General features: G+C 51.8%; 1 protein-coding gene across 1 annotated transcript in view; it reads right to left on the bottom strand.

Annotated features, from left to right (window-relative positions):
• The window catches only part of LOC116937925 (uncharacterized), a 209,181-nt gene that overhangs the window by 142,595 nt on the left and 51,060 nt on the right, over positions 1 to 15,526 (bottom strand). Inside the window, exons 5-6 of the mRNA XM_076055901.1 lie at positions 14,884 to 14,966; positions 1,279 to 1,419 (exon numbers count right to left, since the gene is read on the bottom strand). Of these exons, the coding sequence (XP_075912016.1) occupies positions 1,279 to 1,419; positions 14,884 to 14,966 (224 nt within the window). The remainder of the gene's footprint in view (positions 1 to 1,278; positions 1,420 to 14,883; positions 14,967 to 15,526) is intronic.

The raw sequence follows: 15,526 nt of genomic DNA, 5'->3' as shown, positions 1-15,526 counted from the left end.
ATGCCGTGTGGAAGTCGTGGATGAGGAACTGATGGTAGTGATGGTGGTAGTAGTGGTGGTGGTAGTGATGGTAGTAGAGGTGTTAGTAGAGGTGTTAGTAGCTACCGGTAGTTCTGTAGTAGGCGAGTCTCGATGCCGTGTGGAAGTCGTGGATGAGGAACTGATGGTAGTGATGGTAGTGATGATGGTAGTGGTGGTAGTAGAGGTGTTAGTAGAGGTGTTAGTAGAGGTGTTAGTAGCTACCGGTGGTTCTGTAGTAGGCGAGTCTCGATGCCGTGTGGAAGTCGTGGATCAGGAACTGATGGTAGTGATGGTGGTAGTGATGATGGTAGTAGTAGTGGTAGTAGTAGAGGTGTTAGTACAGGTGTTAGTAGAGGTGTTATTAGAGGTGTTAGTAGCTACCGGTGGTTCTGTAGTAGGCGAGTCTCGATGCCGTGTGGAAGTCGTGGATGAGGAACTGATGGTAGTGATGGTGGTAGTAGAGGTGTTAGTACAGGTGTTAGTAGAGGTGTTAGTAGAGGTGTTAGTAGAGGTACCAGCTACCGGTGGTTCTGTAGTAGGCGAGTCTCGATGCCGTGTGGAAGTCGTGGATGAGGAACTGATGGTAGTAGTGGTGGTAGAGGTGGTAGTAGTAATAGTGATAGTAGTAGTGATGGTGGTAGTGATGGTAGTAGTGGTGGTAGTGATAATGGTAGTGGTGGTAGTGATGGTAAGTAGTGGTGGTGGTAGTGATGGTAGTGGTGTTAGTAGAGGTGTTAGTACAGGTGTTAGTAGAGGTGTTATTAGAGGTGTTAGTATCTACCGGTACTTCTGTAGTAGGCGAGTCTCGATGCGGTGTGGAAGTCGTGGATGAGGAACTGGTGGTAGTGATGGTGTTAGTGGTGGTAGTGATGGTGATGGTAGTGATGATGGTGTTAGTAGTGGTGGTGGTAGTGATGGTGGTAGTGGTGGTAGTGATGGTAAGTAGTGGTGGTGGTAGTGATGGTAGTGGTGGTGGTAGTGATGGTGGTAGTGGTGGTAGTGATGGTAAGTAGTGGTGGTGGTAGTGATGGTAGTGGTGTTAGTAGAGGTGTTAGTACAGGTGTTAGTAGAGGTGTTATTAGAGGTGTTAGTAGCTACCGGTGGTTCTGTAGTAGGCGAGTCTCGATGCCGTGTGGAAGTCGTGGATCAGGAACTGATGGTAGTAGTGATGGTATTAGTGATGGTAGTAATAGTGGTAGTAGTAGAGGTGTTAGTACAGGTGTTAGTAGAGGTGTTAGTAGAGGTGTTAGTAGCTACCGGTGGTTCTGTAGTAGGCGAGTCTCGATGCCGTGTGGAAGTCGTGGATGAGGAACTGCGACAGGGAGATTTGTTCGTCCGTGGCGAGAGAGGCGTTCCCTCGCTGCCATCGCAGCGCCAGGTCCTCCTTCGTGTACGCGTCTGATCACGGCGGACGCGACGTTCCCACGACGTTCCAACGACGTTTCCCAGACGTTTCCCATAACGTTCCCACGACGTTCCAACGACGTTTCCCAGACGTTTCCCATAACGTTCCCACGACGTTCCAACGACGTTTCCCAGACGTTTCCCATAACGTTCCCACGACGTTCCAACGACGTTTCCCAGACGTTTCCCATAACGTTCCCACGACGTTCCAACGACGTTTCCCAGACGTTTCCCATAACGTTCCCACGACGTTCCAACGACGTTTCCCAGACGTTCCCACGACGTTTCTCAAACGTTGCATCGACGTTCCCACGACATTCCCACGACGTTGGCACGACGTTTCCCAGACGTTGCCACGACGTTCCAACGACGTTCCAACGACGTTTCCCAGACGTTCCCACGACGTTTCTCAAACGTTGCATCGACGTTCCCACGACATTCCCACGACGTTGGCACGACGTTTCCCAGACGTTGCCACGACGTTCCAACGACGTTCCCACGACGTTCCCAGACGTTCCCACAACGTTTTCACGTTTGCCACGACGTTCCCGCGACGTTCCCACGACGTTACTTAGACGTTCCCATGACATTCCCACAAAGTTTCCCAGACGTTCCCACGACGTTCCCACGACGTTCCCACGACGTTCCCACGACATTCCCACAACGTTGGCACAACGTCGATCATTGATCAGTGGTAGTGCAGGCAGTGAGTGTGGTGTAACAGTGAGTGTGGTGTAACAGGCAGTGTGGTGTAACAGGCAGTGTGGTGTAACAGGCAGTGAGGTGTAACAGTGAGTGTGGTGTAACAGGCAGTGTGGTGTAACAGTGAGTGTGGTGTAACAGGCAGTGTGGTGTAACAGGCAGTGTGGTGTAACAGGCAGTGTGGTGTAACAGTGAGTGTGGTGTAACAGTGAGTGTGGTGTAACAGTGAGTGTGGTGTAACAGGCAGTGTGGTGTAACAGTGAGTGTGGTGTAACAGGCAGTGTGGTGTAACAGGCAGTGTGGTGTAACAGGCAGTGTGGTGTAACAGGCAGTGTGGTGTAACAGGCAGTGTGGTGTAACAGTGAGTGTGGTGTAACAGGCAGTGTGGTGTAACAGGCAGTGAGATGTAACAGGCAGTGTAGTGTAACAGTGAGTGTGGTGTAACAGGCAGTGTGGTGTAACAGGCAGTGTGGTGTAACAGGCAGTGTGGTGTAACAGTGAGTGTGGTGTAACAGGCAGTGTGGTGTAACAGGCAGTGTGGTGTAACAGGCAGTGTGATGTAACAGTGAGTGTGGTGTAACAGGCAGTGAGGTGTAACAGGCAGTGAGGTGTAACAGTGAGTGTGGTGTAACAGGCAGTGTGGTGTAACAGTGAGTGTGGTGTAACAGTGAGTGTGGTGTAACAGGCAGTGAGGTGTAACAGGCAGTGTGGTGTAACAGGCAGTGTGGTGTAACAGTGAGTGTGGTGTAACAGGCAGTGTGGTGTAACAGTGAGTGTGGTGTAACAGGCAGTGTGGTGTAACAGGCAGTGTGGTGTAACAGGCAGTGTGGTGTAACAGGCAGTGTGGTGTAACAGGCAGTGTGGTGTAACAGTGAGTGTGGTGTAACAGGCAGTGTGGTGTAACAGGCAGTGTGGTGTAACAGGCAGTGTGGTGTAACAGGCAGTGTGGTGTAACAGGCAGTGTGGTGTAACAGGCAGTGTGGTGTAACAGTGAGTGTGGTGTAACAGGCAGTGTGGTGTAACAGGCAGTGTGGTGTAACAGTGAGTGTGGTGTAACAGTGAGTGTGGTGTAACAGGCAGTGTGGTGTAACAGTGAGTGTGGTGTAACAGGCAGTGTGGTGTAACAGTGAGTGTGGTGTAACAGGCAGTGTGGTGTAACAGTGAGTGTGGTGTAACAGGCAGTGAGGTGTAACAGGCAGTGAGGTGTAACAGGCAGTGAGGTGTAACAGGCAGTGTGGTGTAACAGGCAGTGTGGTGTAACAGTGAGTGTGGTGTAACAGTGAGTGTGGTGTAACAGGCAGTGTGGTGTAACAGGCAGTGAGGTGTAACAGGCAGTGTGGTGTAACAGGCAGTGTGGTGTAACAGGCAGTGTGGTGTAACAGGCAGTGTGGTGTAACAGTGAGTGTGGTGTAACAGTGAGTGTGGTGTAACAGGCAGTGTGGTGTAACAGGCAGTGTGGTGTAACAGGCAGTGTGGTGTAACAGTGAGTGTGGTGTAACAGGCAGTGTGGTGTAACAGGCAGTGTGGTGTAACAGGCAGTGTGGTGTAACAGGCAGTGTGGTGTAACAGGCAGTGTGGTGTAACAGGCAGTGTGGTGTAACAGGCAGTGTGATGTAACAGGCAGTGTGGTGTAACAGTGTGTGTGGTGTAACAGTGAGTGTGGTGTAACAGGCAGTGTGGTGTAACAGGCAGTGAGTGTGGTGTAACAGGCAGTGTGATGTAACAGGCAGTGAGTGTGGTGTAACAGGCAGTGTGGTGTAACAGGCAGTGTGGTGTAACAGGCAGTGGGGTGTAACAGTGAGTGTGGTGTAACAGGCAGTGAGTGTGATGTAACAGGCAGTGTGGTGTAACAGGCAGTGTGGTGTAACAGTGAGTGTGGTGTAACAGGCAGTGTGGTGTAACAGTGAGTGTGGTGTAACAGTGAGTGTGGTGTAACAGGCAGTGAGGTGTATCAGGCAGTGTGGTGTAACAGTGAGTGTGATGTAACAGGCAGTGTGGTGTAACAGGCAGTGTGGTGTAACAGGCAGTGTGGTGTAACAGTGAGTGTGGTGTAACAGGCAGTGTGGTGTAACAGGCAGTGTGGTGTAACAGGCAGTGAGGTGTAACAGGCAGTGTGGTGTAACAGGCAGTGAGGTGTAACAGTGAGTGTGGTGTAACAGGCAGTGTGGTGTAACAGTGAGTGTGGTGTAACAGTGAGTGTGGTGTAACAGTGTGTGTGGTGTAACAGGCAGTGTGGTGTAACAGGCAGTGTGGTGTAACAGTGAGTGTGGTGTAACAGTGAGTGTGGTGTAACAGGCAGTGTGGTGTAACAGGCAGTGTGGTGTAACAGGCAGTGTGGTGTAACAGGCAGTGTGGTGTAACAGTGAGTGTGGTGTAACAGTGAGTGTGGTGTAACAGGCAGTGTGGTGTAACAGGCAGTGAGGTGTAACAGGCAGTGAGGTGTAACAGGCAGTGTGGTGTAACAGGCAGTGTGGTGTAACAGTGAGTGTGGTGTAACAGTGAGTGTGGTGTAACAGGCAGTGTGGTGTAACAGGCAGTGTGGTGTAACAGGCAGTGTGGTGTAACAGGCAGTGTGGTGTAACAGTGAGTGTGGTGTAACAGGCAGTGTGGTGTAACAGGCAGTGTGGTGTAACAGGCAGTGTGGTGTAACAGGCAGTGTGGTGTAACAGGCAGTGTGATGTAACAGGCAGTGTGGTGTAACAGTGTGTGTGGTGTAACAGTGAGTGTGGTGTAACAGGCAGTGTGGTGTAACAGGCAGTGTGGTGTAACAGGCAGTGTGGTGTAACAGGCAGTGAGGTGTAACAGGCAGTGTGGTGTAACAGGCAGTGTGGTGTAACAGGCAGTGAGATGTAACAGGCAGTGAGGTGTAACAGGCAGTGTGGTGTAACAGGCAGTGTGGTGTAACAGGCAGTGAGGTGTAACAGGCAGTGTGGTGTAACAGGCAGTGTGGTGTAACAGGCAGTGTGGTGTAACAGGCAGTGAGGTGTAACAGGCAGTGTGGTGTAACAGGCAGTGTGGTGTAACAGGCAGTGAGGTGTAACAGGCAGTGTGGTGTAACAGTGAGTGTGGTGTAACAGGCAGTGTGGTGTAACAGGCGGTGAGATGTAACAGGCAGTGTGGTGTAACAGGCAGTGTGGTGTAACAGGCAGTGTGGTGTAACAGGCAGTGAGGTGTAACAGGCAGTGTGGTGTAACAGGCAGTGTGGTGTAACAGGCAGTGTAGTGTAACAGGCAGTGAGGTGTAACAGGCAGTGTGGTGTAACAGTGAGTGTGGTGTAACAGTGCGTGTGGTGTAACAGGCAGTGTGGTGTAACAGGCAGTGAGGTGTAACAGGCAGTGTGGTGTAACAGTGAGTGTGGTGTAACAGGCAGTGAGGTGTAACAGGCAGTGTGGTGTAACAGTGAGTGTGGTGTAACAGGCAGTGTGGTGTAACAGTGAGTGTGGTGTAACAGGCAGTGTGGTGTAACAGTGAGTGAGGTGTAACAGGCAGTGTGGTGTAACAGGCAGTGAGGTGTAACAGGCAGTGTGGTGTAACAGGCAGTGTGGTGTAACAGGCAGTGTGGTGTAACAGGCAGTGTGGTGTAACAGGCAGTGAGGTGTAACAGTGAGTGTGGTGTAACAGGCAGTGTGGTGTAACAGTGAGTGTGGTGTAACAGTGAGTGTGGTGTAACAGTGAGTGTGGTGTAACAGTGTGTGTGGTGTAACAGGCAGTGTGGTGTAACAGGCAGTGTGGTGTAACAGTGAGTGTGGTGTAACAGTGAGTGTGGTGTAACAGTGAGTGTGATGTAACAGTGTGTGTGGTGTAACAGGCAGTGTGGTGTAACAGGCAGTGTGGTGTAACAGTGAGTGTGGTGTAACAGTGAGTGTGGTGTAACAGGCAGTGTGGTGTAACAGGCAATGTGGTGTAACAGGCAGTGTGGTGTAACAGGCAGTGTGGTGTAACAGTGAGTGTGGTGTAACAGGCAGTGTGGTGTAACAGGTGGTGAGATGTAACAGGCAGTGTGGTGTAACAGGCAGTGTGGTGTAACAGTGAGTGTGGTGTAACAGGCAGTGTGGTGTAACAGGCGGTGAGATGTAACAGGCAGTGTGGTGTAACAGGCAGTGAGGTGTAACAGGCAGTGTGGTGTAACAGTGAGTGTGGTGTAACAGGCAGTGTGGTGTAACAGGTGGTGAGATGTAACAGGCAGTGTGGTGTAACAGGCAGTGTGGTGTAACAGGCAGTGAGGTGTAACAGGCAGTGTGGTGTAACAGTGAGTGTGGTGTAACAGGCAGTGAGGTGTAACAGGCAGTGTGGTGTAACAGTGAGTGTGGTGTAACAGGCAGTGTGGTGTAACAGTGAGTGAGGTGTAACAGGCAGTGTGGTGTAACAGGCAGTGAGGTGTAACAGGCAGTGTGGTGTAACAGGCAGTGTGGTGTAACAGGCAGTGTGGTGTAACAGGCAGTGTGGTGTAACAGGCAGTGAGGTGTAACAGTGAGTGTGGTGTAACAGGCAGTGTGGTGTAACAGTGAGTGTGGTGTAACAGTGAGTGTGGTGTAACAGTGAGTGTGGTGTAACAGTGTGTGTGGTGTAACAGGCAGTGTGGTGTAACAGGCAGTGTGGTGTAACAGTGAGTGTGGTGTAACAGTGAGTGTGGTGTAACAGGCAGTGTGGTGTAACAGGCAGTGTGGTGTAACAGGCAGTGTGGTGTAACAGGCAGTGTGGTGTAACAGTGAGTGTGGTGTAACAGTGAGTGTGGTGTAACAGGCAGTGTGGTGTAACAGGCAGTGAGGTGTAACAGGCAGTGAGGTGTAACAGGCAGTGTGGTGTAACAGGCAGTGTGGTGTAACAGTGAGTGTGGTGTAACAGTGAGTGTGGTGTAACAGGCAGTGTGGTGTAACAGGCAGTGTGGTGTAACAGGCAGTGTGGTGTAACAGGCAGTGTGGTGTAACAGTGAGTGTGGTGTAACAGGCAGTGTGGTGTAACAGGCAGTGTGGTGTAACAGGCAGTGTGGTGTAACAGGCAGTGTGGTGTAACAGGCAGTGTGATGTAACAGGCAGTGTGGTGTAACAGTGTGTGTGGTGTAACAGTGAGTGTGGTGTAACAGGCAGTGTGGTGTAACAGGCAGTGAGTGTGGTGTAACAGGCAGTGTGATGTAACAGGCAGTGAGTGTGGTGTAACAGGCAGTGTGGTGTAACAGGCAGTGTGGTGTAACAGGCAGTGTGGTATAACAGGCAGTGTGGTGTAACAGTGAGTGTGGTGTAACAGTGAGTGTGGTGTAACAGGCAGTGAGTGTGATGTAACAGGCAGTGTGGTGTAACAGGCAGTGTGGTGTAACAGTGAGTGTGGTGTAACAGGCAGTGTGGTGTAACAGTGAGTGTGGTGTAACAGTGAGTGTGGTGTAACAGGCAGTGAGGTGTAACAGGCAGTGTGGTGTAACAGTGAGTGTGGTGTAACAGGCAGTGTGGTGTAACAGGCAGTGTGGTGTAACAGGCAGTGAGGTGTAACAGGCAGTGTGGTGTAACAGGCAGTGAGGTGTAACAGTGAGTGTGGTGTAACAGGCAGTGTGGTGTAACAGGCAGTGTGGTGTAACAAGCAGTGTGGTGTAACAGGCAGTGTGGTGTAACAGGCAGTGTGTTGTAACAGTGAGTGTGGTGTAACAGTGAGTGAGGTGTAACAGGCAGTGTGGTGTAACAGGCAGTGTGGTGTAACAGTGAGTGTGGTGTAACAGTGAGTGTGGTGTAACAGGCAGTGTGGTGTAACAGGCAGTGAGGTGTAACAGGCAGTGTGGTGTAACAGGCAGTGTGGTGTAACAGGCAGTGTGGTGTAACAGGCAGTGAGGTGTAACAGGCAGTGTGGTGTAACAGGCAGTGTGGTGTAACAGGCAGTGAGATGTAACAGGCAGTGAGGTGTAACAGGCAGTGTGGTGTAACAGGCAGTGTGGTGTAACAGGCAGTGAGGTGTAACAGGCAGTGTGGTGTAACAGGCAGTGTGGTGTAACAGGCAGTGTGGTGTAACAGGCAGTGAGGTGTAACAGGCAGTGTGGTGTAACAGGCAGTGTGGTGTAACAGGCAGTGAGGTGTAACAGGCAGTGTGGTGTAACAGTGAGTGTGGTGTAACAGGCAGTGTGGTGTAACAGGCGGTGAGATGTAACAGGCAGTGTGGTGTAACAGGCAGTGTGGTGTAACAGGCAGTGTGGTGTAACAGGCAGTGAGGTGTAACAGGCAGTGTGGTGTAACAGGCAGTGTGGTGTAACAGGCAGTGTAGTGTAACAGGCAGTGAGGTGTAACAGGCAGTGTGGTGTAACAGTGAGTGTGGTGTAACAGTGCGTGTGGTGTAACAGGCAGTGTGGTGTAACAGGCAGTGAGGTGTAACAGTGAGTGTGGTGTAACAGGCAGTGTGGTGTAACAGGCGGTGAGATGTAACAGGCAGTGTGGTGTAACAGGCAGTGTGGTGTAACAGGCAGTGTGGTGTAACAGGCAGTGTGGTGTAACAGGCAGTGAGGTGTAACAGGCAGTGTGGTGTAACAGGCAGTGAGTGTGGTGTAACAGGCAGTGTGGTGTAACAGGCAGTGTGGTGTAACAGGCAGTGTGGTGTAACAGGCAGTGTGGTGTAACAGGCAGTGTGGTGTAACAGGCAGTGATGTGTAACAGGCAGTGTGGTGTAACAGGCAGTGTGGTGTAACAGGCAGTGAGGTGTAACAGTGAGTGTGGTGTAACAGGCAGTGTGGTGTAACAGTGAGTGTGGTGTAACAGGCAGTGTGGTGTAACAGGCAGTGTGGTGTAACAGGCAGTGTGGTGTAACAGGCAGTGTGGTGTAACAGGCAGTGTGGTGTAACAGGCAGTGTGGTGTAACAGGCAGTGTGGTGTAACAGGCAGTGTGGTGTAACAGGCAGTGTGGTGTAACAGGCAGTGTGGTGTAACAGGCAGTGTGGTGTAACAGTGAGTGTGGTGTAACAGGCAGTGTGGTGTAACAGGCAGTGTGGTGTAACAGGCAGTGTGGTGTAACAGGCAGTGTGGTGTAACAGGCAGTGTGGTGTAACAGGCAGTGAGGTGTAACAGGCAGTGTGGTGTAACAGGCAGTGAGGTGTAACAGGCAGTGTGGTGTAACAGTGAGTGTGGTGTAACAGTGAGTGTGGTGTAACAGGCAGTGTGGTGTAACAGGCAGTGTGGTGTAACAGGCAGTGTGGTGTAACAGGCAGTGTGGTGTAACAGTGAGTGTGGTGTAACAGGCAGTGTGGTGTAACAGTGAGTGTGGTGTAACAGGCAGTGAGGTGTAACAGTGAGTGTGGTGTAACAGGCAGTGTGGTGTAACAGGCAGTGAGTGTGGTGTAACAGGCAGTGTGGTGTAACAGGCAGTGTGGTGTAACAGGCAGTGAGTGTGGTGTAACAGGCAGTGTGGTGTAACAGGCAGTGTGGTGTAACAGTGAGTGTGGTGTAACAGGCAGTGAGGTGTAACAGGCAGTGTGGTGTAACAGGCAGTGTGGTGTAACAGGCAGTGTGGTGTAACAGTGAGTGTGGTGTAACAGGCAGTGTGGTGTAACAGGCAGTGTGGTGTAACAGGCAGTGTGGTGTAACAGTGAGTGTGGTGTAACAGGCAGTGTGGTGTAACAGGCAGTGTGGTGTAACAGGCAGTGTGGTGTAACAGGCAGTGTGGTGTAACAGTGAGTGTGGTGTAACAGGCAGTGAGGTGTAACAGGCAGTGTGGTGTAACAGGCAGTGTGGTGTAACAGGCAGTGTGGTGTAACAGTGAGTGTGGTGTAACAGGCAGTGAGGTGTAACAGGCAGTGTGGTGTAACAGGCAGTGTGGTGTAACAGGCAGTGTGGTGTAACAGGCAGTGAGGTGTAACAGGCAGTGTGGTGTAACAGGCAGTGTGGTGTAACAGGCAGTGTGGTGTAACAGGCAGTGTGGTGTAACAGGCAGTGTGGTGTAACAGGCAGTGTGGTGTAACAGGCAGTGAGGTGTAACAGGCAGTGTGGTGTAACAGGCAGTGTGGTGTAACAGGCAGTGTGGTGTAACAGGCAGTGTGGTGTAACAGGCAGTGTGGTGTAACAGGCAGTGTGGTGTAACAGGCAGTGTGGTGTAACAGGCAGTGTGGTGTAACAGGCAGTGTGGTGTAACAGGCAGTGTGGTGTAACAGGCAGTGTGGTGTAACAGTGAGTGTGGTGTAACAGGCAGTGTGGTGTAACAGGCAGTGAGTGTGGTGTAACAGGCAGTGTGGTGTAACAGGCAGTGTGGTGTAACAGGCAGTGTGGTGTAACAGGCAGTGTGGTGTAACAGTGAGTGTGGTGTAACAGGCAGTGTGGTGTAACAGGCAGTGAGTGTGGTGTAACAGGCAGTGTGGTGTAACAGGCAGTGTGGTGTAACAGGCAGTGTGGTGTAACAGGCAGTGTGGTGTAACAGGCAGTGAGGTGTAACAGGCAGTGTGGTGTAACAGGCAGTGAGTGTGGTGTAACAGGCAGTGTGGTGTAACAGGCAGTGTGGTGTAACAGTGAGTGTGGTGTAACAGGCAGTGTGGTGTAACAGGCAGTGTGGTGTAACAGGCAGTGTGGTGTAACAGGCAGTGTGGTGTAACAGTGAGTGTGGTGTAACAGGCAGTGAGTGTGGTGTAACAGTGAGTGTGGTGTAACAGGCAGTGTGGTGTAACAGGCAGTGAGGTGTAACAGGCAGTGTGGTGTAACAGGCAGTGTGGTGTAACAGGCAGTGTGGTGTAACAGGCAGTGTGGTGTAACAGGCAGTGTGGTGTAACAGGCAGTGTGGTGTAACAGGCAGTGTGGTGTAACAGGCAGTGTGGTGTAACAGGCAGTGTGGTGTAACAGGCAGTGTGGTGTAACAGGCAGTGTGGTGTAACAGGCAGTGTGGTGTAACAGGCAGTGAGGTGTAACAGGCAGTGTGGTGTAACAGGCAGTGAGGTGTAACAGGCAGTGTGGTGTAACAGTGAGTGTGGTGTAACAGTGAGTGTGGTGTAACAGGCAGTGTGGTGTAACAGGCAGTGTGGTGTAACAGGCAGTGTGGTGTAACAGGCAGTGTGGTGTAACAGTGAGTGTGGTGTAACAGGCAGTGTGGTGTAACAGTGAGTGTGGTGTAACAGGCAGTGAGGTGTAACAGTGAGTGTGGTGTAACAGGCAGTGTGGTGTAACAGGCAGTGAGTGTGGTGTAACAGGCAGTGTGGTGTAACAGGCAGTGTGGTGTAACAGGCAGTGAGTGTGGTGTAACAGGCAGTGTGGTGTAACAGGCAGTGTGGTGTAACAGTGAGTGTGGTGTAACAGGCAGTGAGGTGTAACAGGCAGTGTGGTGTAACAGGCAGTGTGGTGTAACAGGCAGTGTGGTGTAACAGTGAGTGTGGTGTAACAGGCAGTGTGGTGTAACAGGCAGTGTGGTGTAACAGGCAGTGTGGTGTAACAGTGAGTGTGGTGTAACAGGCAGTGTGGTGTAACAGGCAGTGTGGTGTAACAGGCAGTGTGGTGTAACAGTGAGTGTGGTGTAACAGGCAGTGAGGTGTAACAGGCAGTGTGGTGTAACAGGCAGTGTGGTGTAACAGGCAGTGTGGTGTAACAGTGAGTGTGGTGTAACAGGCAGTGAGGTGTAACAGGCAGTGTGGTGTAACAGGCAGTGTGGTGTAACAGGCAGTGTGGTGTAACAGGCAGTGAGGTGTAACAGGCAGTGTGGTGTAACAGGCAGTGTGGTGTAACAGGCAGTGTGGTGTAACAGGCAGTGTGGTGTAACAGGCAGTGTGGTGTAACAGGCAGTGTGGTGTAACAGGCAGTGTGGTGTAACAGGCAGTGTGGTGTAACAGGCAGTGTGGTGTAACAGGCAGTGTGGTGTAACAGGCAGTGTGGTGTAACAGGCAGTGTGGTGTAACAGGCAGTGTGGTGTAACAGGCAGTGTGGTGTAACAGGCAGTGTGGTGTAACAGGCAGTGTGGTGTAACAGTGAGTGTGGTGTAACAGGCAGTGTGGTGTAACAGGCAGTGAGTGTGGTGTAACAGGCAGTGTGGTGTAACAGGCAGTGTGGTGTAACAGGCAGTGTGGTGTAACAGGCAGTGTGGTGTAACAGTGAGTGTGGTGTAACAGGCAGTGTGGTGTAACAGGCAGTGAGTGTGGTGTAACAGGCAGTGTGGTGTAACAGGCAGTGTGGTGTAACAGGCAGTGTGGTGTAACAGGCAGTGTGGTGTAACAGGCAGTGTGGTGTAACAGGCAGTGAGGTGTAACAGGCAGTGTGGTGTAACAGGCAGTGAGTGTGGTGTAACAGGCAGTGTGGTGTAACAGGCAGTGTGGTGTAACAGTGAGTGTGGTGTAACAGGCAGTGTGGTGTAACAGGCAGTGTGGTGTAACAGGCAGTGTGGTGTAACAGGCAGTGTGGTGTAACAGTGAGTGTGGTGTAACAGGCAGTGAGTGTGGTGTAACAGTGAGTGTGGTGTAACAGGCAGTGTGGTGTAACAGGCAGTGAGGTGTAACAGGCAGTGTGGTGTAACAGGCAGTGTGGTGTAACAGGCAGTGTGGTGTAACAGGCAGTGTGGTGTAACAGGCAGTGTGGTGTAACAGGCAGTGTGGTGTAACAGGCAGTGTGGTGTAACAGGCAGTGTGGTGTAACAGGCAGTGTGGTGTAACAGGCGGTGTGGTGTAACAGTGAGTGTGGTGTAACAGGCAGTGTGGTGTAACAGTGAGTGTGGTGTAACAGGCAGTGTGGTGTAACAGGCAGTGTGGTGTAACAGGCAGTGTGGTGTAACAGGCAGTGTGGTGTAACAGGCAGTGTGGTGTAACAGGCAGTGTGGTGTAACAGGCAGTGTGGTGTAACAGGCAGTGTGGTGTAACAGGCAGTGAGGTGTAACAGGCAGTGTGGTGTAACAGGCAGTGAGGTGTAACAGTGAGTGTGGTGTAACAGGCAGTGTGGTGTAACAGGCAGTGTGGTGTAACAGTGAGTGTGGTGTAACAGGCAGTGTGGTGTAACAGGCAGTGTGGTGTAACAGGCAGTGTGGTGTAACAGGCAGTGTGGTGTAACAGGCAGTGTGGTGTAACAGGCAGTGAGGTGTAACAGGCAGTGTGGTGTAACAGGCAGTGTGGTGTAACAGGCAGTGTGGTGTAACAGGCAGTGTGGTGTAACAGGCAGTGTGGTGTAACAGTGAGTGTGGTGTAACAGTGAGTGTGGTGTAACAGGCAGTGTGGTGTAACAGGCAGTGTGGTGTAACAGGCAGTGTGGTGTAACAGTCAGTATGGTGTAACAGGCAGTGTGGTGTAACAGGCAGTGTGGTGTAACAGGCAGTGTGGTGTAACAGTGAGTGTGGTGTAACAGGCAGTGTGGTGTAACAGGCAGTGTGGTGTAACAGTGAGTGTGGTGTAACAGGCAGTGTGGTGTAACAGGCAGTGTGGTGTAACAGGCAGTGTGGTGTAACAGGCAGTGTGGTGTAACAGTGAGTGTGGTGTAACAGGCAGTGTGGTGTAACAGGCAGTGTGGTGTAACAGGCAGTGTGGTGTAACAGTGAGTGTGGTGTAACAGGCAGTGTGGTGTAACAGGCAGTGTGGTGTTACAGTGAGTGTGGTGTAACAGGCAGTGTGGTGTAACAGGCAGTGTGGTGTAACAGGCAGTGTGGTGTAACAGGCAGTGTGGTGTAACAGGCAGTGTGGTGTAACAGTGAGTGTGGTGTAACAGGCAGTGTGGTGTAACAGGCAGTGTGGTGTAACAGTGAGTGTGGTGTAACAGGCAGTGTGGTGTAACAGGCAGTGTGGTGTAACAGGCAGTGAGGTGTAACAGGCAGTGTGGTGTAACAGGCAGTGTGGTGTAACAGGCAGTGTGGTGTAACAGTGAGTGTGGTGTAACAGGCAGTGTGGTGTAACAGGCAGTGTGGTGTAACAGGCAGTGTGGTGTAACAGGCAGTGTGGTGTAACAGTGAGTGTGGTGTAACAGGCAGTGTGGTGTAACAGTGAGTGTGGTGTAACAGGCAGTGTGGTGTAACAGGCAGTGAGGTGTAACAGGCAGTGTGGTGTAACAGGCAGTGTGGTGTAACAGGCAGTGTGGTGTAACAGGCAGTGTGGTGTAACAGGCGGTGTGGTGTAACAGGCAGTGTGGTGTAACAGGCAGTGTGGTGTAACAGGCAGTGTGGTGTAACAGTGTGGTGTAACAGGCAGTGTGGTGTAACAGGCAGTGTGGTGTAACAGGCAGTGTGGTGTAACAGGCAGTGTGGTGTAACAGGCAGTGTGGTGTAACAGGCAGTGTGGTGTAACAGGCAGTGAGGTGTAACAGTGAGTGTGGTGTAACAGTGAGTGTGGTGTAACAGGCAGTGTGGTGTAACAGGCAGTGTGGTGTAACAGGCAGTGTGGTGTAACAGGCAGTGTGGTGTAACAGGCAGTGAGGTGTAACAGGCAGTGTGGTGTAACAGGCAGTGTGGTGTAACAGGCAGTGTGGTGTAACAGGCAGTGAGGTGTAACAGTGAGTGTGGTGTAACAGGCAGTGTGGTGTAACAGGCAGTGTGGTGTAACAGGCAGTGTGGTGTAACAGTGAGTGTGGTGTAACAGGCAGTGTGGTGTAACAGGCAGTGTGGTGTAACAGGCAGTGTGGTGTAACAGGCAGTGAGGTGTAACAGTGAGTGTGGTGTAACAGGCAGTGTGGTGTAACAGGCAGTGTGGTGTAACAGTGAGTGTGGTGTAACAGGCAGTGAGGTGTAACAGGCAGTGAGTGTGGTGTAACAGGCAGTGTGGTGTAACAGGCAGTGAGGTGTAACAGGCAGTGAGGTGTAACAGGCAGTGGTGTAACAGGCAGTGTGGTGTAACAGGCAGTGGCTCACAGCTCTCCAACTCCAGGGAGCAGTTCTGGGAGTCGAGGGGGAATCGACTGAAGTCCATGGAGCACATTGAGGTGACAGTCACCCTGCAGACAACACAGGGGTGGACTCACTCAGGGGTGGACTCACTCAGGGGTGGACTCAGTGGTGGACTCACTGAGGGGTGGACTCACTCACTGGTGGACTCACTCAGTGGAGCACATTGAGGTGACATTCACCCTGCAGACAACACAGGGGTGGACTCACTCAGGGGTGGACTCACTCAGGGGTGGACTCACTCAGGGGTGGACTCACTCAGTGGTGGACTCACTCAGTGGAGCACATGGAGGTGACAGTCACCCTGCAGACAACACAGGGGTGGACTCACTCAGGGGTGGACTCAGTGGTGGACTCACTCAGTGGTGGACTCTCTCAGTGGTGGACTCACTCAGTGGTGGACTCACTCAGTGGAGCACATGGAGGTGACAGTCACCCTGCAGACAACACAGGGGTGGACTCACTCAGGGGTGGACTCAGTGGTGGACTCACTCAGGGGTGGACTCACTCAGTGGTGGACTCAGTGGTGGACTCACTCGGTGGTGGACTCACTCGGTGGTGGACTCACTCGGTGGTGGACTCACTCAGTGGTGGACTCACTCGGTGGTGG

This window comes from Petromyzon marinus, chromosome 73 (genome assembly GCF_048934315.1).
Source record: "Petromyzon marinus isolate PM22_M1 ecotype Great Lakes invasive population chromosome 73, UKy_Petmar_22M1.pri1.0, whole genome shotgun sequence".
NCBI classification, from domain to species: domain Eukaryota; kingdom Metazoa; phylum Chordata; class Hyperoartia; order Petromyzontiformes; family Petromyzontidae; genus Petromyzon; species Petromyzon marinus.
The sequence above is the reverse complement of the archived record's forward strand: the minus strand, read 5'-3'. Positions and strand labels throughout refer to the sequence as shown.